At 40.0% G+C, this 26,917-nt stretch overlaps 1 protein-coding gene across 2 annotated transcripts in view; it reads left to right on the forward strand.

Annotated features, from left to right (window-relative positions):
* LOC126397485 (cadherin-18) overlaps nt 1-26,917 on the forward strand; it is a 260,496-nt gene that overhangs the window by 172,111 nt on the left and 61,468 nt on the right. For both annotated transcript variants that reach the window (XM_050056324.1, XM_050056323.1), the window contains exons 3-4: nt 9,203-9,497; nt 20,548-20,667. In XM_050056324.1, the coding sequence (XP_049912281.1) occupies nt 9,203-9,497; nt 20,548-20,667 (415 nt within the window). The remainder of the gene's footprint in view (nt 1-9,202; nt 9,498-20,547; nt 20,668-26,917) is intronic.

The raw sequence follows: 26,917 nt of genomic DNA on the forward strand, positions 1-26,917 counted from the left end.
GTTCAGGCGTTGTCAGGTAAATAACAAATTCCGGCACTTGAATAGGCCATAGCACAACACCGCAGCATGTCAAGTTGGCTGAACCTGAGCAAAATACTGTGAAATACTCTGAAACCGATATGATTTTTTTCTTAAAACCGTGATATGAAAATTTTGTCATACCGCCCAGCCCTAGGTAGCAGCACAAAATGATCTCGATGGTCTCACAATTGTCCTTTGGTATCAGCTTGCAAGTAAATGCAAGGTGATTACCTGTAGTGCTGATTCATAGACGATCGTGGTGGTTGTGAGCTACGTAGGCCTCAAGGCTACAGTGCAAAACTAGCAACAGTAAAAATGACACAAACAGTGAGAAAGAGGAGCTGCTGTATCCATATGTATCATCATATTGTCTTAATAAAGAATCAGTCTAGTTGTCTTTGCAACTGAGGTGGCAACAAGAATACCACTTTGAAAGAACCCTAACCCTAACCCTTTGAAGAAATGGTTTTTCTTTGATATAAAAATATGCAAGGACGACCACAGTTTTTGCAGGATCCTTTTCTTGGGGACAGCCCTCTATTCCGAAACCCCGCCGTTCCGAACCACCCCCGCTACGAAACCCCCTCACTCCGAAACTGATTTTCAAGTCCATATCGAGTTTCCTGCCGCACTCGCACAATTCTGAAATTCGTTGTACTACAAAAGCTTGAAATGAACATTCAACACATTGTTTTTTATTGAAAATATGTCACTGTCTTCATTTATTATGTATAAAAAGGAGACGCTAGTCAAGTCTTTTTACGCACGCTGTCCGTGGTGCTAAAGTCCCCACTCCCAGCCGCACTCGCACAACACGTATCCCCGGGGAGATACGTATTGTCCTCCCCCTCTGGTCAGACAGACTAGTGATAATCTGGCTTCTGGTTGGAGTAAATATAAAGGTGAAATCAGTCAATCTGATTGTTTCTTAACTGTGATATAATGAGCATATACCCACGGCTACAATTTTAAAGCCTTATCACAGCATATCACCAGCTAGAAGCAACGATATAGGCCTATCCATGACAACAGTAAGCCGAGTGGAGCTGTAGTTGCAGGGGGAGGCTGGTCGGAGCGGATCTGATTGAGTGTGCGGCTGATTGGAGGCACCTGTTGACGAACTGCAGGCGTTGTCCCCAGTATTCGGAATAGCGGGGCCTTTAGAAAAAATGGGAAACCCCGCCATTACGAAGAATGGAAGTCTATTTTCGGAAAGGTGGGGTGTACGTCTGTCCGTCCTGGAAGAGGGATCCCTCCTCAGTTGCTCTTCCTGAGGTTTCTACCGGTTTTTTTTCCCCGTTAAAGGGGTTTTTTTGGGGAGTTTTTCCTTATCCGCTGCGAGGGTCATAAGGACAGAGGGATGTCGTATGCTGTAAAGCCCTGTGAGGCAAATTGTGATTTGTGATATTGGGCTTTATAAATAAAATTGAAATTGAAATTGAAACCCCTTTTCTTAAACTGCTTGTGGCCCCAACAAGCTACATGGCCTGTATGTAGCCTGACAGATGATATCCGGGGCAAAAAAGTCCCTGTTGACCACAGCTTATAAATCTTTTTTCTTTGAGTGTATGGTAATACAATAATTTGGATACACAGATATAAATTTTAGTTTGCTGTTCATAGCTAAGCAGAATGCTCAACATTATGTCCATACTTTTGAAGGCGACAGGTAATTTAACTAGAAAATGTATGCTTAACTAGAATTGGTATTTTTTTCTGAGAATATCTCGGCAGTTATGGATCCTGGATCTTCTGATCTACACTAGATTCTTGAAAGAATCGTTTTGTTGATTATAAAGGTCAGACTATGTATCATTCATACAGTATGTAGAACACATCTATTATGAGAACACAAAGGATCATATTAGAACCAATCATAACCACCTAACTCAGAAAATACACCTGAAAATGCTCATATCCAAGCATGAATCCTTATTGTTCTTCTCTAAATTGAATGTTGAGAATACTCGTATTGTTTCACTCTCAACTGGCCTGACACTGCTGTACTTTTAGCCAGTGATGCTTGTGTAATGGCCCGCAACCTGTTGACACTTTTATCAGCCATAGATTTTGGAAGGCAGTAGTCGCCATATGCATCATTGGTTCGCACTTTGCCAAGCATGATTTATTGGCTCCTGCAAAGGAAGTCAATGGCTAAATTAGCACTCTGACTGGAGGCGAAATTACATTTATGAGCTGGAGTTGTAGAGTGCGGCTGGACAGAAGTGGATATATCCTTGTAGTAGTTATGGAAGCAGTCTGTATTAAGGAATAACTCTTGTTCTCTGCATTTAAATGATTTTATATGTAGGATCTGATTATCAAACCCGAGCCAGCACTGGAATTAACTATTGTATTTCCAAATGTTTTTCACAACATTAAAAATTCAAAGAGCGCAGAAATGGGCCAAACCGTGTCAACAAAGTAATTATTTCTGTCCACACTGCCATTGATGTGTAAACATGGCGTGATTTCTTGCCTTGGAGGCTGTGTTTCATATTAGTACAATCTAGCAACTGATTAACTACCTGATTCAACAGGATCTTTGACTCCTCATCTAATTATAGGCTTGATATTTACCACGGGAAGGACAGACGACTCTCATCAAGAGTCAGGCCTGCAATCAACAGCGGCTTTCTAATTACTAATTTATTCACTAGTCCAGATTTTGATTAGATGTGGCCTGAGGACCTTTGCCGTTCAACTTGTTTAATAAGTTGTCCCTGTTAATGGTTGTGCATTTATACTAGTAGTACTGCTTTTTTGATATAAATTTGTACCCCCTGTGGTTGTACTCTTTGTTAAGCGATTGGAATATACACCCGGGGAGGCCAGAACTGAGCCTCAGGGTCTGCAAGGTAACAGAGTTAATTCACTGAGTTTCCTACTGCACATGAACTCTACGGGTAATCAGGCTGTCCAGTCATGTCATGTCTCCCAGCAGAGATGTCCGATGGAGGTCCGGTGCAGGATTAGTTGTGCTGAAATAGTAATGAATCATGTAACAAACGGACAATCAATCCACAAATCAGTCGGTGATGGGTGCAAAGTTTAATGCTCTAAATACAACGGAACAGTGTGATGACTGTTTCTAAATTTGGGATCCTGTGAAAGTAGATGGTCTCATCTTTGGCTCTGTCCTCGAAGCTGTAGCTAATTTAGGGAGTGCACCAGTCAAATGTGTTTACAACAAATCATTGCAGTTTATTCGGCCAGTTATTTTTTGCAAGCTTTGAAGCTTTGAAGGGGGGGACATTATGTACAATATCAGTTAGATGTAGGGAAGGGTGGTATGGCATGTCTCCATCATACTACATATAATTTTGTATATCTCTTGCTATCACTATATCACAATACGAATTAGGTCAGTGTTTGAGTGAGCTTAGATATTTCTTTAACCTTAAAATTCAATAGTAGTATATTTAAATAAGACTAAAATAACATAATTCTCAATTCTTTTAAGTCTAAAGCCTAAACTATGAAATGTTTACAGCCAGGAAGCTTCTTCCTTGTTCAGTTATATGTTCATTTGTTCAAATTATTCAGGTTTGTTGCTGCTTTGTCATGCATTCTGGGGGATGGTTTGTGGTACTTCCTGTCTTTGTAATGTTTTTGGCTTAATAACGCCATCGTGTGCTTCATGTCGGATTTCAAGCTTTGTTTTGGAGGGTTTCATCCACTTCAGCGCCAAATGGGGCTTGAAGTTGCCAAAGTATCACCAAATCACTGATGTCTTCTGCCTTGTTTATCCACAACAGCTCCATTTTGTTATATTTATGTATTTATTTTTGTGATTGTTGAGCTGTCCTTCTCTGTGCTGGCTGGAAAAAGTTCCCTCAGTGAGAGAACTATTGCTCCCAAACAAATGTCTTCTGGTCAGTTGCTGAGCCTTGCATTGTAAACATTTGGGGCTCAGCCCAAATCTTGAGCGGTCCAGGGTCATGGTCCTTCGGGGGGATTTTTTCCCCCTCCATTTATGGCAGCTGTTTGCACATTTTTCAAGTTTTTTAAGATATTAGAATGCCTGCAAATCTGTACATCATTTGGGAGAAACATGATAGTCGCCAGCCTACATCCTATTTTGTATGTAATTGTTCTCCAATTTGCTTTATCATTCTGAAACCATAACATGTTGAGGATGACTAATTGTTACTCCTGCCAACTTAAAATAGGCAAAACTTGTCTGATGTAACCATTGCAGTGTAGGAATTTGGCGTAAGCAGCATTACCAATTCTGAAACCTATTTTTGTTATACTATGCTGGAGTAGAGTTAACAGAATGAATGTTTAGCTGACAAATCTGCTCCATTTGATGATCTGGGTTGCTCTAATCGCAAATTAAGGATCCCCAACAATGCAAATTAAATGTTGTCTTCAATACTCTTTCAGAGCATGAGCCCCTGAAGCCCACCCCCAACTCAGCCCCTACCTGTTGTATGTTCAGGATTTATGGGCCAGCTGTGGCTCAAAGGTAGAGCGTCCACTAATCGGAAGATCTGCGGTTCGATCCCCTTGGGCGAGATACCAAACTCCAAATTGCTCCCATTGGCAGTTCCATCAGTGAGTGAGTGCATGTAAATGCTTACTGAGTAGCAAGTGGAACCTTGTATGGTAGCCTTGGTCACCAGTGTGTGAATGTGTGTGTAAATGGTTGAATGCAATGTAGAATAAAAAGCGCTTTGAATGGTCGAAAGACTAGATAGGTACTGTACAAGTGCAGGTCATTTACCATTTAAGTAACCATCCTCACTGTACCTATTTTGGAAAATCATGTGGCTGGTTGGAAATAGCTTTGTCTCTGTAATGTGATTGGTTCAAAGTACATTGTTAGGCAATATCACTGTATACTGGGGACATTTTCTACCCCGATAAATGTTATGTAGTTTATATCACTCAACCCAGCTTATCAGAACATCAGCAGTAAAATTACAACATCAGATTTATTCCCAAACAATACAATGCAGAGGTTATATATAACCCTTCGCGGAGACATATATCCAAGTTTGAACATTTAGAAATACAGTTAAATGTAAAATACCTACACCACATTTTGGCATGTATGGTTGTACTATATTACATAATAAGCACATATTTTAATTTTCACCTGTAGACTCAAAGCATATCCCTGTTGATTAGTTTCAGATTCTGACTGCTGTTCCTCTTTGTCCATCTTTTAACCTACTCAACTTGAAATATATTTTAAATTTTTTATTATAATTAGTTTTGACTGATGTGGGCTACCTGCAGTTTGGCCACAGATGATTTGGCCACTGTGGAGCTCCATTAGTTGTCTGATGTTGTTGTAAAACTCACATATCAAAGCATATAGTGCCAGACCTCTGTTTTGTCTGACAGATGCTGCTAATTGGCATTAAATAGAAAATGACCCACCTTTGTAGTTGGTTCATTATTGTGATTTATCACTTCAAAGTTAAAGTCCCTTTCATGCCGTTTTACATTCATTTGTTATTTTGTCCCCTGCACTACATTGTGGTACTTTGCACACAGGTTTCTATAATGTCCCTGCGTATCCAGACTTTGTATACACTGTAATGTGAGAAAGAGTGACATATTATCTCCATACAAATAGGGTATGAATTATGTATTTGCTGTATGTGTATCCTATGTTCCCCAAAGACTTGCATTAATCTAATCTAGACAAGACTGAGTTGGAATTCAGAGGTTTCGCTCACAGCTCACTGATGTGCATCTACAAATATGAAATACAAAAATACCATCAGTACCACCAGTACGTAAAGCGTCGCCAATGCACAATGAAAATGGATTGTTCTGTTACGTTCAGCTGTGACACTTCCCTGAAGAAGAAAAAAAAAAAGGAGGCCTATGATTCTTAACATGTTTTATTCATTGGGTGAAAATGAAGTTGTTTAAATGATGATGTTACCATGGCACCCTGGTTTGGAAATTCAGTGGTATTGTAAAATATATTTATAAAGTCTAAAACTACAACCCAGCTGAGCAATTGGCATGAAAGTCTGAATCCTCTTGGTATCAATTATGGCTGAAAAAGTGGCTCGGTCTTCCCCTTATTCCCCACTCTCCTGGTAAGAAAGAGGCAGCGCTCTTCCCGCCTTTTACAGTCTTGTAAGGATTTCCCTCCAAAACTTTAATCTCTGAAGATGAGTTTCTTGAGAGATGATGGGGTACACTCAAGGCTGAGAGAGAATATTGAATACTCTAATGTCAGAGATAGATGTTGAGAGTTTTCTGAATCTGAAACGTGGGCTGAGAATCACCATACAGTGCAGTAATGCTGCAAAGGTCAGGTCTATATAAAGCACAGATGTTTTTAAATGGCCTTGGCAGAGATTACATAGAAGTGTAGTATTGTAGATGCGTATCATTATTTTTCTTAGGTCTGATTCATGTGTGTAGACTCAGGCTCCAACTATTGATAATTTTTATTAATGTTGTATTTTTTTCATTATTCATATTTTCTCAATGAGTAATCTTAAAGGGGAACTACGCCCATTTTCAAAATTCATACATTTTTCCTATGTTCTAAGACAGTGAAAAAAACGAGTAAGAAGCTGGAGCGCTAAAACTCAACTTAATGATCATTGATGATGTCATCAAGTATTAGGGCTGGAACTACTCCATAGACAATGAATTGGTTCTTCCTAAACCCCGCCCCTTTTCACTCTGTGCTCCAATAACAGTCGATCAAGCTTAGAACATGGCAGAACCTTGGTCAACTTTCCCCTTTGCTGTTATACTTAGAAATGCTATTTTCTAGTTAAAAATGTTGAAAGGAAAACCAAATTTCGAAGACAGTTACAAGATGGCGGGGGGACTGCCACAGTCTTCACGTACACAATACATTATATTTACTTGCATCTTATTTTAGCTAATGTTAGCAAAACACTAGCTACCTAGCTAGCTAACATAAAGTTACATCAAGAGGAGTTAGCCTAATGTCAGATCACTAACGTCAGCCAGGTTTGCTTCCTCCTTATTTCTGTGGTAACTAGGGTTGGGTACCGAAAGTCGGTGCTTATATGGAACCGGTACCTATACAACCGATACCTACCGGACCGAAACAAAACGCACATTATGGTGCCTCCTTTCTGTGCTTTTTTTTAATGTCTTCCTCTATTGGACATTACACGCAACAGAATCATTCATTCATTCATTCATGCATTAATTCGTTCATTTGTTGAGTGTATATTATTATTTAAAGGCACGCTAAGCACTGTTGGGCATCACTTCTGTTTACGTTTTAGTTTTAACAGTTTTTTAGTTTTAATAGAGTTAATATTATTGTAATGTTAATTTGTTAAGTGTTTTTTATTTTATTTTAAAATTTCTAGGTATTTCTAATTTGCCTCAGCAATAAATAAATAAAAAACATTGTTTTTATTATAATTTAAAACTGTTATACAAAATACTCACACATTTCTGAAAGGTGGCCCATTTGTGCCACTTTTCAACCTTCATAAAAAAAACTCATATTTTAAGGTATTGGTTCAGGCACCTTTTAAGCACCGGTACTGTTTTAAAAGTTTCTGTTCGGCACCGGTATCGGAAAAAACCCAAACGATACCCAACCCTAGTGGTAACGTTAAAGAGATTTGGAAAAGGACAGATGCTGTAAGTTGGTTGCAGTCATATTTTTAAGATGAGATGAATTATCATTCAAGGCTGATGTTCCTTTGTTGATATTTTCATTATAAGTCTATGAGCTGCGACAAAGTAACTAATGTTTCTTCAGGTCAGCACTATGGTCTGCATTCAGTAATAACTACATAGTATTTTATTGATCACAAGAAGGGGAAAGAGGGGCACATACCTGACTGGTAGTCTTGTCAACCTCACTCTCTACTTCTGCCATTTTCATTGAGACCAGAAGCCTAAATTTGCATCATGTTGCCTTGTTCATTAAAGTTCAATATGAATATATACTTCCATGACACACTGTAGTCCTTGCTGTCAGCCTCTTGAAGCTATATTGTCTGATGCCAAGAAACTGTCTAATAAACACTGTGGCACCTGGCGAAGTGGAACCGGCATCAATATGTTTCTTTTTATCAAGCTTTTCTGACTTAGCAACAGTAACTAAAGGAGCAGAACTCAGGATCAGTCAATTGGGAAAGATGTTATAGATGATTCTAGTACCCCTTTTCCACCACATGGATCCAGTTCCATTCTGGCTGCTGCACGTTTTGAAACGTTAAGAGCAATTTGACCAACAATAAATTGGTTCCCAACTGGAACCAAAAAATAGCAGTGCGGACTGCGATGACATCAGTATGCGTGTCCTATTCTACAGGTTGGAAGGAGAGGATGGAGAAGGCAACAATGGAAAAGTCAACTGAGAAATCACAAGAAAAACAAGAGCATGCAGTGGTCTCATACGTAGTTGGTCTATGCTTATTTTTAACAAGAAGTATTTGTAATAAAAGAACAAAAGCCTGCAGGTATTCGATGTTGCCCCAGTTGTTTACTTCCTTTGTGCACTGTACAACTATTTCTGTTGATTACACATCCTTGATTGCAGTCATTCCACTCAACATTGGCAGAAATATGAGCTGATTTGCTTGATATCACCAAGGTTCCAAGGGTCCTGGACAGAAGTGGTTCAAAAATCAGAGCTAATTTGGTGGAAAAGGTGTATAAGAGCACCCAGGGGGATGGTCTACGTTTATAGGTACAATTTGTGTTTGAGAACTGAGAACACTACATGGAAAGAACATATTGAAAATCTTCATTTAGGTGGTGTTCCCCTTTAAAAATGTTTCCAAGATATGAAGCAAAGGTCTCCAATTTTCCTGTTTTTGCCCATCTAAAACCCAAAGTTATTCAATTTACAATGATATAAAACAGAGGATTGCAGAATGCAGATAATTTTAACTATGAAAGGCTGAAACTAGATAATATTTTGTATTTCTTTTTTGAGAATGATTAACTGTTTGACACTATTTATGATAAACTATGTCAGTTGACGAATGGATTAATCAACCAATCAATTGAGCACTCATATTGACATCATATTGGTCCCATTTCTCTTGTAGCTAGTCTACAGTAGTGCAATGTGGCCACTGTAAATTTTACAACCATGAATCACATTTTGAAACCGTGAATCAAAAACAACTCTGGGAAGTCATTTTGGCAATGTTCCATACTCTGTATTCACACACCCTATGTCTGGTTTGCCTTGCAGCTTCACTCAAACTCAGATAAAGGCGATGGATCCGTCAGGTACATTCTGAGCGGGGAAGGAGCTGGGACTATATTTATCATCGACGAGGTGACAGGAGATATTCATGCCACTAAGAGTCTGGATCGCGAAAGGAAAACACATTATGTCCTGCATGCACAAGCCTTGGACCGCAACACAGAGGAGGCGCTGGAACCAAAGTCGGAATTCATCATCAAAGTACAAGACATCAATGACAATGCACCCAAATTTCCAGATGGACCCTTTGTAGCTACGGTGCCTGAGATGTCTGAAGTGGGTGAGTAGTGCTACACAATAAACTGGACCTTCAAATGATTGTCCGACAGTAGTAAGCCTTTGTGCGAATGTGTTGAATGATGAAAGATTGGAGTGCTATTTTTGTTTGCTTTTTAGATATTCTTTATGTTTATAATCCCTTCTATCCCTGTGGTGCATAGGAAAATATTATGGCAATGCTTAGGACTACATTCTGTGTACATCTCAAATAGACTCATGACCAAGTGCTGCTCCAAGATGTTTTAAAAGAAGGCATTAGTATGAAGAGCCGTGATCAAACATGTTATTACCCTGTGCAGCATTGTGCTTTGTCCTCTCTGTGATAATGTTCTCCAGAATGTTTGATGTTCCGTAAGCCAGCCGAGTCCTCTTTTTCATCTTTGTTTTCTGGTTGCTGTGATGGTTTCCCGGGTGGGCAGGTCTTTATAAAGCACTCAATAGTTCCTCCACAGCAATCCCCGCCATCGAGACTGTGGAGTCCTCCACATCATAGAGGAAAGAAAAGCCTCTATCCACCTCCTAAGAGACGGCTGCTACTAGTATGCCCAGCATCATGTGGCAAACATCTATTTTTTATTTCTTTATTGTACCGTTCTGTTTTTAGCTCGGGTGAACAAAAGCCACCCTTCTCTCAGTCCAGTGGATTCTGCCTCTCAGCACAATAGCTCGGAAGTATGGAGCTCAAATATTTCATAGCACTCCTTCAAAACATATGTAGGCTGTGGCCAAACATAAACGGTGGCCAAACTGCTGTCAGAGCGATTTTCCTTCAAATATATACTGTAAGGTGGTGGATATGTGAGTCTGACATTTCATTGAAAACATTCCATTTATATATGTCTGTCTAAAATAATCCCTTCAGCTGCTGAAAAGAAGTAGAAATACTTATTAAAAAATACCTCAGAGAAAATGAACAGCTTCATCAGTTTCTTGCAGCAAGAAGATGGAAATGTGCAAAACCGATTAAATATGCAAACCCCAATAGACCTGTAGGCGCCCTCTTTATAAACAGTCAATATCTCCCTGGTTGCGTTCATGAATATTCATGATCAGACAGGCCTGACACAAATACAACTTTGCCACTCAGTATATTTGTTCCTAAGTTGGATGTGTCAAGTACATGTCTTAATCTCTTTCAAGGGTGCTGCGCTGTATGTTCTGATGCTTTGTACGTGCAGCCCATTCGCCCAGAGGAAAATGCTGGTATTGTACATTTCTGCAAACCACAGATATATTACATTTGTAGGTTTTGTACAGATCATATCAACATTTCTAAAGTGACGTAGTATATTAACTGACTTAATCATCAGGGGGTGGAGGGGATGGTGGGTGGCATATCGCCAAGGTAAGATGCCTGCTAAGCTGCGGACCACTGCAGACTAATCATCAGGAACCAGTTGTTTTTTAACTGTATTTCTCAGCGCCTTTTTAGACCAAATGTGGGTGTTTTTTTAGTAACCTGTCGCTGTGCTTCCACTGGGAATGGTGCCACAAACAGCTGTTATTTTTTAGAAGAAGAAGATATACTTTATTAATCCCTGAGGGGAAATTCAATTTTTTCACTCTGTTGTCCTATACACACAGGCCCGAAACACACACACATGCACGAACAGGACCCATAGTGAATTAAATGGAGAGATGTCAGAACGAGGGGGCCAACCATGGACAAGCGCCCTGAGCAGTTGGGGGTTTGGTGCCTTGCTAAAGAGCACCTTGGCAGTGCCCAAGAGGCAAACATGTGCCTCTCCAGCTACCAGTCAACACTGCAAGTTTCGCCTGGACGGGGACTTAAGACGGCGACCTAACCGAAGTCCCTACGGACTGAGCTACTCAAGCCCCAACTGAGACATTGCCGCCAGCATTACAAACTGCCGCTGCCAAGTTCGTATCACACCGCCGAGAAGGATGCCTCTGTGAGTCGGTATCTCATGCTGACATCCAACGATAAAGCAGCAGTATCGGATTAGTTGGATTGCTGCCCGCTACCTTTAAAACTGACCCGCCCAGTGGGTATTATACCATCGTGGAAGGTGTGTCGGTGTCTGATGCCAACATCACTGACAAAGCAACGGTATTTGGGAGTGAGAATGGGCTGGGATCAAAAAGCTTGGGACAGAATCATTCTTACACAAATACTGTTTCTAGAAAAAATAATTGGCTTAAAGTAGTCAAGCAGTGTACTTACATTGTGCATTTTGGGTCTTTTTATACATGTTAATAAAAGGGATGGTAATTCTATTTATTGATTTTTTTTTCTATACTCCCATGATACTTGTCTTGTAGTAACCTATCTGATTATGGCTGGCTATCTGTGGCTGGTGCTGGGTGCACTTTATAATTATGGCGGGAAAAGAAAGTAATTTTTTCTCAATGAAAGGAAGTCTCATTGAACCTTACAACAAAATGCCAGAAACGGGCCAATGACATGCATTAGCGAAACTTCGTGTTCCTCAGGCTAACTGTGCCTGCACACTGTATTCACCTCTAATTCATCTACTCGCACAACGAGAAACAGCCATAACTGCTAGTGATGGAGAAAGAAAACAAACTACTGTATTCTGTATTTTCAAACAATAGGAATTGTGTAAATGCCGATGCTGTCCATTTCCAACCCGGTCTCACTCAGAAGTTATTGAAATCTGGCCATGGGAAGTGACTTGTGGCATCAGACACTGACAAAAAAAGCCATCCTTTAACATTGGCATGATACGCGGCCGGTCGCCATTATAGTTTATTAACTGTGCTTGGCGGCATCAGGGGGAAACCCGGCGAAAGTGTGAGTAGTGCAAGTGGGAGGGGTGGTGGATGGGTCCAACAAACACCCCTTTTTTCCAAAACCTACCCATGTGTTTTTGAGGCCTAAACCTAAAAGTTGTTGGAGGGAAAAAAAAAAAGTCAATTCGCGTTGATGCACTGATGAAGTGTGTTTACTTTGAAAGAGACAGTATGCAAACTGTAAATTTCCTGTGAAAATGGAAGTGTCTTTTTAAAGAAGACAATGCATGTAACAGGCAGTACTTGATGTGGCATCCCAGAACGTCAACCACCAACACACCCAGGGTACCTTTCACGTCGTATCTGGACATGGAAAGTCCATGACCAAACGACGATATGTGTCGAAGTCAGGGTGAGAATGTGTTGCCATTTCATTACTTTATATTCATGTTATAAATGTACAAATGACAATTCAATGGTAATCTGCACGAGAAATTAAGTAAAAGAAATAAAAATCGGTCATAATAATCATCAGCCTATAGTGATCAATTTGACCCAGACAGACGAGATTATTATATTCCACTGTATCTTAATGTAAGGTCATTTTAAGGTAGATAAAGGTCGTTTTGCTACTGTCAGACCAAAATATGTGCTAAACTCTAAATGAAATGTTATTAGATAGATCAGGTGCTGTAATCTTCATCTGTGAATGAGTACATAATCAGGTAATGAGAATATTTACAGCCCCTATCTGTGTATTGGCATCCTTTGTTTAGTTCTAACGAGACTACTCATTTTAAAGTTTCAGTGTTGGCTGCAAACTTCATCATCGGTTGCACAAAAAGAATCAATCACCATTGATGACCCAAGGGAGGAAATCAAGGACTGTGAAGGGGAAAATAATTAGCCTTTTTTCCCGCCCCCTCTTTTGCTCATGTCCATTAAAGTAATTCCTCTTCGGTTCAGCGTCTGCTGCGTCAAATCGGCTGTAACAATCAACTGTCCTCACACTCCAGAGCACTAATCCCCCAGCATTTGTCAATACTGGTGCTCCCAAGTGCAGGAAGGGGCTGTCTGGGAGTGTGGCAGCTAATTGGTTGTGATGCTCTTTTTTTCCTGTCTAAATTGATTAGCTGGGCACATGCCAGGTAGTCCAACGTTACTGTTTCATACATCCCATTCAACGGTACGACAATATTTTTTAGAGTGCTGGATGAAAGGAGTATCCATTTCCAACTACTGTAAATCTCTCTGTTGAGATGTCTTTAAATGGATATGCTGGAGATGGTATCTCAGCTTTCCTGTCAACCCTTTCACTTCTGGGAAAATCACTAGTTAATAGAGGTTTCAAAACCCAGATGCAGAGGTGGTTGCTTGTTTAGATGAGCAGTTATGATTAAATGAGTGTTAATGTGTGAAAATTGAGCTGAAAAGCACACGTGGGTAAGTGTCAAAGCCTTTATAGACAGAACAAAAGAGATTCAGGGTTGCATACAAAGGACTGAACTCATACTTTTGATTTATTTTCCCCTTTTTGCCTCTCTCAGGTGTTGTTTCCAGTGGAAGCTGCAATCCATCACAAAATACAGATCAATTTTTGTTTTCAAATCAGTTTCCATATGTGATGGCAGGCTTCTAACCCACACTCCCTGTGTATTGACATCCTTCATCACATTTAGATGACATCTTATTTCTACCCATTAAGTCCTTTGCAAACTAATTGATATTTCATTACAGTACAGATGGTGGAAATTGTTTTCTTTCTTTTTTCATTTCATGAAAGTGGGAATGTAGCAAATGGCACAATACCCTTGACTCAGGCTGAGGGAGGATGAAGAAAACCTTGTGGTTGTATTACACCTTCAGAGCCCAACCTTGATCTTTTAAAAGTACATTATGTCTTGTGGTTGTGGCAATGAGTCCAGTGAGGTCAGTAGAGATAGATGGATTGAAACCTAAAGGAGGTGATGAAAGTGGACATAAAAATGGGAAACGGTATGTGACTGGGTTCATAATGGGAAGGACGTTCTGTACATGCTGAACCAAGTCCAGATTTCACAATGTCTCTGCATGAATTCAGGAGAATTCAGAATTCATTTTCTGGCACCCTCAGGTGCTCTCTTTACTGCGGGATGCTAGCATTTCAAAAGGAACAACCCCATTCTAAAAATAAAAATCCAGGCACAAAGTGGAGGGTACTGTACAGCTTTAAGGTTTTATACAACATTCAGAAATTAATACAGCAGCAAACAATTATTTGCTATGTAAACATATATTTGAGTAATGGCCTCCTGAACTCAACTCAACTCTCAACTCAAATAAAGTTTGAGTTGAGTTGAACTGAGAGTGGAGTCACACTCCCTCTGTGTTTGTTGTAATTCTAGCTTCTTTGTTCCTTGTTTTGGTTGCAGTCCAATTTTGCATATATGGGATGCATAGTACACTTCTGCAAACCACAGGTCCTCTAACATTTTTACATTATTGTGTAACAGATGTGTTTAAACTTAACACAACCAAACAATCCAACTGCCAGAATAGGCTTTGTAGTATACGTTTCAGCAAACCATGGATATGGGACGTTTGTTGCCCAGGTGTCATGCAGTCCACTTTCCCTCCACTTCCTGATGATAAAGTCAGCTCACACATCAATTTAGGAACTTTGATAGGATACATATGAAACGTACAAGCTAGCAAGCTAATTGCCAACGCTATACACTGCACTAATACACCATTTACCACTGAAAACGCTGTCCCACCTCGGGGTGATCAAAAGGCATTAATGCGGAACAGTAATGCCAACCCTTTGATTCACACTTAAGGCATATTCATACTGGTGCCCACGCATGTGTTCTACGTTGTTGTGAATGTTCATACTTGTGCGGTGTTGTGTCTGTGTCACTCTGCAGGTACACCTCCAAAACACTAGTTGTTGGTGGGGTTTCTGTGAGGTGCTGGAGTTGATTCAAAACACACCCAAAACACACATTAAACATGGCTTGATAGCAACAATTTCAAACTCAAGTAGCCTACACAAATTGGCTTCACTACAAGTTATAGCATTCACAGATAAAACACTTGTCTTTTGCTGGAGATATTTTCCCCACAAATACAACATGCTAATGTTTATAGCACAAGCCTATGGTATTTTATATTGTATAAATTAGCCTAGCAGCTAGCAAAGTTTTCCTCTACTCATATGAAGCCAGGAAAAACAGCAACATTTATCAAAGGTAATGTTACAAAATACGGCTCCATAACAACACACGAGATTCACCAACAAAACAACTGTCTTAATACTAAACACATTTTCCAAACAAATACTACACGCTAATGTTATTAGCATAAGCCTATTGCATTTTACAATGTATAAAACAGCCTAATGACTAGCAGAGATTTCCTCTACTCATATGAATCCAGGATAAATCACACACAGGACTTAAAATGCTATGTTGTGGGGGCTTTATTTTCTTCACAATTTATTGTTTCTTATCTGTGAAATAAAAGTAAAAAAAAAAGCTTTGTTTCCACTGAGGGAAATGGTTTTCAGCTTATAAAAATAAACAGGAGGTCTACGTCATTGTGACGTGTAGTTACATTTCTGGGGAGGTGCACTTCAGGCAACGGCGTAGGCCTCTGACACAGAGGTACAGTGGGTACAGCTTGGTTCGATGCAGAAGTAAAATCCCACTTTAGGTCAACACTGTTAGCTGTGTCAGCACTGTAGCCCTGTCAGCAAAATTAGAAGGGCTAGCACAGCTAGCCGCCGCCATTTCGGCTGAGCCATCTTCATGTTTGCCTGGCTGCACACGGCTCTTATTAGAGGTGAATCATGTGTCAAGGCAATCCTGGCTCAGACTTTGAATGTTGTATGTTGCACCTTTATGGTGTCTCCCCACCTTCAAAGTCTGGCATTCCATCAGTGTCGTATATCCCTGAGTACCTGATGTCTATTTTTTTTTTTACAAGGTTTAACTATAAGAATAGTCATTTTTTCAAATGTTATGGTCCCGCCTGAAAAAGAGGTTGTGTTTAAAGGGAAAAAAAATAACATCTCTTTAAATGGGATGTGTCCAAGAGCTCCTACATCAGCAGTGTTTTGATTAATTGTTTCATTTCCTGCACTTACAGAGGATTCATCATCCTTTTTATAAGCCAGCCTACAAATATTGTGTCAGGTGGTGGTCCCTTTGTGAGAGCCTTTGTCTAATAGTGGTTGTATTGTAAAGTGTTTTTACTCTCCAGGAAACCTGTTACATGAAAAAAGGTACTGTGACCTTAAAACCTGACCTTTGAGACCAGATTCCCAGCAGAGTTTTATTGCATCGGTGAAACTGATTTTCAAAGTTAATCTTTCGCAAACACGTAGGTACACACTAGCTCTTGAATGCTCATTCTTTTTTGAGTAGAATCAGACCATTTTATGTTGCACTCGTCACCTTAATAGTCCTAAATATATTGTACTTGAACACTTTAGCTGGAGTGCATTTTGAGCAATTGAAAGCCCATTTTATAGTCTTTTAGGAGTGCATAATGAGTGCATTATCAGTCGGAATATGCACTGATATGAATCTGTTTCCACAGTTTGAAAAACCTGGAATATGAAAATATATAGTGTTGGAATTATACAGAACATCTTGCAGTCAGACTCCTCACTGTGCTGTACAGACATGTTAATAATATGAGGTCACAGAAGAGCATTTTCTTTACTTGAGCTATTAACAGAGAACAATTCAAGGTTCATCAATTAAATTATGTACTAACTAATACGTTTTCCTAGACAGATGATTTGGAACCGACTCTGCTTCCAAAGCAATCCCAGAATTGATTAAGTCCAAATAATTCCCAGTGCAATTTTCGCTGCAAGGCTGACAGACATTCAGAGTGCCGGAGCATACTGTGGACTACATGGTTCATTATGGGTGGCATTTCACTCCTGCTCCTTCAGGTTTTCAAGAGAATTAAGTCATATCTGGTGAGACACTGTGGACTTTCACATGTTTAATTTAGTTTTATTCTCAGAGGAAAACAGCAAAGCAAGTGTCCAGAACCTTTACAGTCTCTAGAATGTAAAAAAGAGCTCACGTCTCTTTACACAAGTGTACTATGATTCTTACATATACTCATGTATTATATAAGCTTGCAGGGCAATTACAATGCACTCATCATGCAATTATAATGGCTTAATGAAGCCTGTAATGCTGTTTGAGCAACACTTGGAGTGTTAAATTGAACCACAATGGCTTTTACACAGAATTTTTAAATAACAGCGTAAATAATGAGCCATCCCGCTAAGTTTTTAAATCATTTGACTTTGTTTTTGACATCTTATGCAATGAAAAATACTTTAATACTAGGGCATGCTCTTGTATTTCCCATTTAAAGTTTAACAGCAATAAAATGTCCAGCAATTTCTCTTTCATGGGACATAACACACACACTGCAGTCACTGTCTGTGAATAAGTGAATGTATTTTTATATTATTACTCCCTATTATATTGTTTATACTATCTGTACCAAATATTTTTTCTGACATATTTTGTGTTTACATAATGGCAACCTGTTAACCTCAATAGCGGCACAGAACATCCATTTTCAGGCCAGCCATTTGAAATTATGGACAAGGGGACAATTTTTGCCAAATGGAGCCCTTCATCCACATCCACTTCAGCACCAACACCACCCACCTTTAGCTCTCATACCAACACAGGCAATGTCAAATAAGCTCTTGGCCATTAGCCTTGTAGTGACAGAGATGAAGTCCCTAACAACCATTTTCAAATTCAGTGTTACAGACCCATTCTGTTTTGGATACATATATTCAATATGATCACAAACTCAAAAGGTTGAGTCGGTTATTTTATAACAGAGATCTTTTTTTTTCTTATAATCCGCCTTTTACCTTTAAACAATACATGAAGAGAAAAGTAAACTCAAACATTGACCGAAGAAATTACTGCAAGGAATTTAAAATCAAATTGTGATTGTACAAGTAGGCCTAAATTTACTCTTCATCCATCACTATTTCCGAATCCAGTGTTTATAATGTTAATTTATGCATTTCAAAGTCTGTTCGGGGTTGCCTTGCCAATGTTCCGACGGTCCAAAATTATAGAACCCCAATAATACAAGAATGTTCTACTGAACTGAAGGTCAGTTTCCCTGGCTGGAAGTTATCCCAAAATCAAACACCCATTGCTTTAAAGTCATATTTCTCTGAAAACAGAACACTTCCTACAGCTAGTTGGTGAAGATTCTCAGTCATCCAGGTCATGGTAATCATATGTGCTAATATCGTAGGCAACTGGACTTGCTTGCATTTCTTGAAGACATTTCACCTCTCATCCAGTTCTAGAACTCGCCTGTGTGGGTGGGAACCCTTGCAGAGTCCTAGGGGTCACGTGAGCTCTTAGTTTCAGAGTTGTTAAGGTCACAATGTGAGTCGTTGACCCATCTGGCTACCATGTGAGTCGTTAGGGTCAGATGGGACCAGGGGTGAATAGGTGTGAAGTCGTCTGGGGAGGGATCCCAAGACTGCATTGTAGCCAGCTCCACGGGTCAAGACTCGGCTGTCCACTTACATCTACAGGAGAAGGGACACTCCTTTGAGGACAGCAACGTGCACATCTTGGCCAGAGAGGAAAGACGGTTTGAAAGAGGAGAAGAAGTCATCTACGTCAAGCTGGAATGACCATTGTTAAACAGTGGGGGTGGCCTACGACACTACTTATCCCCCACCTACAATGCAGTCTTGGGATCCCTCCCCAGACGACTTCACACCCATTCACCCCTGGTCCTACCTGACCCTAACGACTCACATGGTGGCCAGGTGGGTCAAGGACTCACATTGTGACCTTAACGACTCTGAAACTAAGAGCTCACATGTGACCCCTACGACTCTGCAAGGGTTCCCACCCACACAGGGTTTCATACCAGTCATTTAGAACTGAAGAAGCTTCTTGGATGAGAGGTGAAACGTCCTCAAGAAATGCAAGCAAGTCCAGTTGCCTACAATATAGCACTTATCACTTCCTACAGCTAGTTTTAGTTTTCTGTTGGTATTTCAGCCTACAATCCTGTGTGTCTTTACTGATCCTTTACAACCCAGCAAACATGAGTGTTTTTTACCCTGCTTTCCAGTGATTTTTATGCCACCAAAAGTGGGTGTTTTAAGGTGAAACATGATCTTTGCCTTACATTAACCAAGTGGTTTTTGTGCCTAAACCTAACCACCTATCACCAAAGCATTGTTGATGAATTTAACATGTCAGTGGTTTACAGAAACCCATAATGATAAAAAGAATTACTGGCAATTGGGTTGTCTAACTGCTGGGAATGTGTATTTTCTGAGAAACAACAGTTTAAAGGAATCAGTATTTGTTTTGGGCATAACGTGCTGCTGGAGAGATGGGCTTTTGTTCCAATGGGACATTTTATGGACGAGCAGATCTTAAGAATTTTGGCCTTTTGGAACAATGACCAGTACTTCAAGGGACAGTAGTATGCAGAAATATTAAAAAAAACACAAACATTTTGAAAAATAGCAATGCCGCTTTTTCCTTCACCAAAATTTAGCCTAACATTGGGACATTTTTTGGCCCCTTCCTGACAAGATAGCATGACACAGTTGGTACCAATGGATGCCTTGAGTCATCTAGTTTCATATGATACCAGTATATTTACTCTAGCTTTAAAACTGATCCCTCTATAGCAGACGGGATATGTTTGCCTGCCTAGTTCCTTAGCTTCTGCCTGTCATACCCAAAGACTGTATGGGTGTACCCTTTGCAGTGGAGGTTTGACCACATAATTTTCACAATAACTGCGGGGGATGTGGTACCAGGTGACAAGTTAGAAGGTGTTTTAATGAGAACAACTTGTATTGTCAGTGACACAAGTCAGTGCAATGTTATTTGAACCCTCTGACCTCCTCTTGCAGCAGCAGTTCATTTATACATCATTTTTATATATGTTCTGTACAGTGGGCAACATATGATCTAAAACAGTGTGCTAGTATTTGCTAAAGCATGCTAAATCAGCAGAGTTGTCATTTTGCTAGCTGTTTCTTTAGGTTAAATGAGGTGATCCTCCAGAAGCTACAACTTCTTCTTCTTCTGTTTTTAAGTGAGGATGTGTCCAGCATTTCAAGTATCTCTTGCTTTCTAGCCCTGCTATCATATACTCAGATTTTGTTCCAGAAATGGTTGCTAGGTGATTTTCAACACACAGCCATTACACATCGTCATTACACATCACATCAACATACTTCTATTAGCATTTGAGAATCCTTAAGAAAGGCAGTAAATGGCAGGAAATGATCTTGCTGTGTTCTTTTTCAGGCACCTCTGTGTTGCAAGTCACGGCGTCGGATGCTGACGACCCCACTTATGGAAACAGTGCCAGAATAGTCTACAGTATTCTACAAGGACAGCCATATTTCTCCGTCGACCCCAAAACAGGTGTGGTATTACTGCATGCTTGGAAAAAAGTGCTTAGACAAAGTAAGCATCCATGCTCTTGAAAGCATGATAACTATAGCTATAAATGGGAGTAATAACTTTGTTATAATCTCTATTGTTGATCTCCTAAAGTGATGTGTATATCATGCTGTAAAATATATGCACCATACGCTTCTTTCAGAGAACATCCTGTTCTATTATTGCGGCACGTCTGACATCATAAAAGCTAAAGCAGCCTCAGTAGAGTTATGGACTACTCATACGACTGCTATATTGTTGAACACGCAATCCACTCTTTGTGGGCCATAACTAACTCCTCAGGGGTCAGAGAAGACATTTGTAGAGATGCCGTCAGAAAGCCATTGTTTCCTGCCTTTTGAAAGGAGGAAAAAAGGCCACAACAGGCAGTGTGCTCAGTGTTTTCAGATTCTATCTTTTGTCTGAGAGGCCTCTGCTGGAATCTATTAAATGTTTATAAACCTTCTAAAGTGCAAGACATATAACTTTTATATGATGTGAAAAATGTGTTGTTGTGAGTGTGGGCATGTCTGTTTATTTCGGATCTCTCTTTGTCTCACAAAAGAGTGTGTGCGTGCACGTGCTCGTCTGAAGTCTTGCATGCTTGCTCTGCTCTGCTGCTGCTGCTGCCGCTGTCGGTTAACATGAACAACAATCCACTTGTATGAATTGATTCATTGCTGTCTGGAACAACTATTGGCCCCTTTGAGACTATACCGCCCATGTAAAACATGAATTCTTTGCTGAATGAGCAACACAAATGAATTGCTGAATATTTTGACTTTACCTCGAGGGAAAAGGCAGTGGGGATTGATGGAGCAATTTCACAGCGGTGTGGTGAGGCAGAAGCAATGCCAATTTTTGAATGAAAATGGGGCTTTCTCATACAACGCCACATTTTTTTCCCATCAACTATACGTTGTTTTAGTTCAAATCTATTTCAGATCATGTTTTGACTGTCGAAATGATTATGCTGCAGTCATTTTCTTTCAATTTTCTGTATGCAGTGTGCTTTTGGACACATCAGATGGCTCGTTGTGCTTAAGCTGACTCGGCATCTTGTCTGCATTGTAATTCAGCGTGGGGCGTGCAGAGGAGTAGGGAGGTGATCGAAGGCCTAGCCAGCTGCACTCTCTGCGCAACACTATTCCACCCACACATATTAATTTATACAAGTCGGCTGTTGTTTTCGCCACTGGCAAACTACCCTCCTCCCTCAAATTAGGACAAGGGACTCCAGCGGTCAGTGGAAAATGTGCACATGGAGGAGGCTGCACTTTGCATGTGATCTTTAATATGCTAAGCCCAAATCTTAAAGCAGTAGTGTTGGCATGCTGCCACATTTGAGCACCACACTGGGGATCTGAAGCTGCTCCTGCATCTGTCTCACAGTGCATTAGCTTGCTTACACCTCCTTATATCCACATGTACCTGGCTCCCACCACACTTAATCTGCAGAGACACAGCAGGATTAGACACACAACACACACATGCAAACACACACGCACGGAGAAATCCACCTCTTCCCATTTGACCTTGGTCCAGTGGCCTGATACAACAATGACAGATATTACAAGACCCATGAGGTAGACTGAAGGATCATTTGAGGACAGAGGGTAATGATAGCATTTGGCCCGCACATATGGTGCTGAAGGAATCCCCAAAGGACCGTCTCAGACTTGACCCAAATTCTCAGCAAGCAACAAAGTGAACAGTTTCACCTGTTTCTTCTACCTGGCGTAGCGGTTTTGATAACATCATCTCGAATCCAGCAGCGACTGAAATGACAGGCCTGTCCCACTGTTTGGAAATTGCATTAAATGGTAAATTGATCACAGTTAGGGTATATCTCTCTCTTTTCAACCTGAGAAAAGGACAAACGGCTTTTTGAACAGGTTGTCTCTGCAAAGCAATCATAAGGATCAGAATCCGGTTTGTTGACAAGTAGGTTTTCAAATTCATGGGATTCCTTGTGGTGTTTTGGCGCATAACAAAAACATAGTATAAAAAAATGAAATCAAACATAGTCAAACATAAATGTAGAACAGAATCAGACTGTTCTTGTGCACTGTTCATTGGTGTACAACGAAAAGGAATGCACCCCAATTTGTACACAACCTACATAATCATGAGCCAGCAATTCATGTGTATTCCACGTGATCTGAAAGGCTGCGATCTTGTGAACAGTACACTGGCGGGAGTAAAGATGAAAGTAATATAATGACCAAAAGTCTGGGCTCAGGAGGCAGGTTGGGGTGTTGAATGTTTCAAACAACACAGGACTTTCCCTCAGTAGACCAGTGTTATAAACTTATTTTAAGTTGGGCTGCCCCCAAGTAAGAATTTTGCTAGTCAGCCAGTAGTCATCATTTAGGGCCATTAGTCAACTAGTTGCCTGCATGTTTGGGTTGAGTTTAAGGTCTGAGAAAGAATAGTATAAGTAACATTGCTAACACTGTGCTACATTACAGAGAAATACAAAACCGTACTGATGAACCTTCATTAATATAGGCCTATATTTTACAAGTTACAAATAACACTGTCAGCAAATGACTGTAATGATTGTGCAAAGTGGCTAATGGGCATGTAGCTACTTACATGTTTCAGATGATACGTCATGTTTGTAGTCGAATAATAGGCGAATGTTTGCCTGCAGAGTTTACATATCAACTTGGGTTCATCCTTCACCTTCTCAAAAATGATCCCACATTTTGGATTTCCTGCCCGACATGTTATTAACTAGCCTGTGTAATAACCACAAGTACCAGCCCTGTAAATTAACGTGACTCCTGTCTGACTGCTGAGCGTGGCCACTTCCTGTGTGTGTCCTTTCAAATTTAATTCCCACATGGTCCAGCCATATAGGCTTTGATTTATTTTGACAAGGCGCAGCTCCTAATAGAGTTTCACATTTCATCGCTGTCCGATGAAAAACACATATCTCCACTTTTGACGATTTTGACTTTCTACGGGCTTTGATGGACACTTCTGACCCCCAGTTGAAATATGTGTTCAAAAGATGAAGTAATAAAACATCTTTCCATTGGTCATTTGGATACCCAACGCTAACAGTTGCTAGGGAATATTATGGACTGTAGAAAGTCAAAATCGTCAAAAGTGGAGATACGTGTTTTTCATCAGACAGTGACGATTTGTTTGATTTTTATTTTGTTTGTCACCAGTCTTGCCAACTAATGACTCTGGTCAACTAACATTTGGTCGGCTATAAGGGGGCAGCCCTAATTTCAAGGCACATAGTCACCATGCTTCTTTTCCTGAACCAAACCTATGTAACTTTACTTGCTTAAGCCTAACCTACATAACTTTACATTAATTACATAATGTGATTTGTGGGGCACAAATTCATAGGATATCATGAACCGTTGTATATGCATTTTGGTAAGATATCATATGAACTGTTGTATGAGAATATGTTGGTACAGTATATCTTACTTAAAATGAAACAGCTGGGCAGTTTTCAGAAGATGCAGTTTGTGCAGAAATGTGCAAAATAGTTCCAGGAAGGTGCAGAGGATCACAGTATGAGGTATAAAAAGAAAGATGTTCCTTAATGTAACACATGTAGACAGTGTCTGGGGGCGAGTTAACTTCTGTCCCAGCTCCTGAAACCAGATATCCCATTCAGCTATTTGTAATAGCTGTTAGAATTTGAATACTGTGCATTAAAGTCCCTAATCAAACATCTGTGGGTATGGCTACAATATGCAATTACTTCATAACTGAAATACTGCATGGCTGTATTGCCACACTATGAGTAAATTAGGGTTGCATCTGTTTATTTTGAAAAACTGTAGGCATGCAGTTTACTTGTCAAATAAACTGACATGGTTAGAGCATATTTAAGTTATCTTTTAAAGGCAAAATCAGAATTAAACAGCCCATGATCCTACATCTCATCCTGCTGATCCTGTAGATTCATATCAGTGAGTCTAAGATTAATTTAGGCATCAAATATGATAGACCATGTTCATCAAGACAAGATCTGAAAAATGGCATTATAATAAAATGTTGTGAAGCACGTGGCTTTTACATTGTGACAGCTGAATTATGATTTGCAGGTTTATTTGTCAAGCCTCACACCAGAACCTTAACCACCATAAATCAACTAAATATTTTATCAAATCAGAGGCAAATTTTAACAGACATCCTGTATTTCAAAGTCAGATAACTAAGACAGACTTGCTAATAACTCGATACAAAATAACACTGAGTTCATACTTCTCAACTGACTAATTAACTCAGAGAACAACATTAAGGCAGCTGCTTGTCTCCGCTGGAAATAAGATTCAATCATGGATGTAAAATTGTAATTGATGCATCTATGGCAGTGTCATGCAGCATGCAAACAAGGAGAGATAGGAACTGAGGATTAGATTTCCTTGGCTGAAGAAATAAATGAGCACGACACAGACTTTGTAAATACAGAAATATAGCTGATACAACTGATAATGATGGAAGGCCTGAGGGGGGAAATGTGGGCAGAAGAAAACAAATGTGTCAGCTTTGAGCTGTGTTACAATAATTTGACATTTCCGAATATTGTCTATAGCTTTAGACAGAACTTGCTCAGAACAAAATGACTTAGGGTGCATCTGAAATTAGTGGGGGTGCACTAGTAGCTGCAATGTCGGCTGGCAACAGCAATAAAATGTAGTGTAGGTGTTACAGGTCTCAAACGTGGTCCCATATGAACATATTATGCAACACAGCTGGAAGACGTTGTAAACAGTAGTAAGTAAATCTAGCGTGTCATTCCTCTTCAGCAACAGTATCCTTTATTTGCACTGGTTGCTCAAAAGCATCATATGTCTAACTCTTAGCCTATATTCCAGGATTTATCCAGTGCCCTTTCTGTATTTCACATTGTAGTTTCACTCACCATGACCACTGCTTTGTCATTACGGCACATTATACAAGCATCCTTCCGGCTTTTATACTTGCACGAGTTTGCTATTGCTGACAGCTATTTTTAGCATAGCCTACATATGAAAATGCATCAGCGCCTGCCAGGGTAATACTTGAGAAGACATTAGCAGGTGAGTCCATCTTATAAACACATTTAACCACAGTTTGAAACTTGTATGAAAAGACTTCAAGCAACCTTAACAAGCTAGTGATATACAGCCTGCCAAGAACTCAGCCTTTGCTGGGCTTATGAAGCTAAGATTAGCTTAGCTGCGAGGTCCATTCATAAACTAAACATTTTGCCAAAATATTAACAATAGTATTAGTGTCAGTGAGCGTATCTGCTAAAGCGAATTACTGCTAAGGAGAAAATGAGCACACGGACGCACCAGACTTTTTTTTAAATTCAGACTAATTGACTAGTCTAAAAAGAGGAAAACATTCAAAAAACAACCACAATTTATTGTTAAGTATTTGAAACATTGTCCCAAAAAATATTGTGTGAATTAAGAGCCCTTTGACGCCTTTAATCATAATCTTTAACAACCAAGTCTGATTTTAAATGCCACTGAAGTACGAGGCACTTTGTATGAATGAAGCTTTTACCTTCAACAAAGTTAAGTTGTTTTTGTTTGTTTTTTGTTGAGCTTTTTTTTTTTTCTATTGAAAGATAGATACAAACAAACAAACAAGGAACAGAATAGACATACAAAACCACATATTTTCAACAAAGTTAAGTGGAAACATATCTTGCGAGGTCATTGTCATGATGAGCTGCATTATCTTCTGATTCCAGGCGGGATCACAGCATCTTCGGGTAAACGATGCCCATTTGGGCTGTGTGTGGCTAGCACCGCTACCAGCAACAGCCGCCGTTCCATGCAGGTTAACATCCAAAATGCACATGTTGAATGTGGTTGCGTATTGCTCCAGTCGAGTGATTATACGCCAGTTTTTTTCTGACAAAGCCTACATTGTTTTAATTTTCTAGATCAAAGTAAAGATCAAATCGCGCTGGTTTTGCGAGAAGACATATTTGTTATTTCCCACCATACTGTTTTAAAACTCCAGTCTACACGGGCATTACCGCAGGTAGGGGGACTGCTGTCTGACGGCTCTGTAGCACCCACTAGTGGCGGGCTAGTTAAGAGGCCTTGTATGTAAATAAAACACTAAGGGCCGAATTCACAAAAGGATTGTGTGGCTTTTGCGGCCGCTAAACCAGTAAAAATGGAGCAAACAGATACCGTCTAATTCACAAAGCACGCGCAGAGGGTGAAATGCTCCACTAACTGCGCTGCCAAGC

This window comes from Epinephelus moara, chromosome 11 (assembly GCF_006386435.1).
Source record: "Epinephelus moara isolate mb chromosome 11, YSFRI_EMoa_1.0, whole genome shotgun sequence".
Lineage (NCBI taxonomy): Eukaryota > Metazoa > Chordata > Actinopteri > Perciformes > Serranidae > Epinephelus > Epinephelus moara.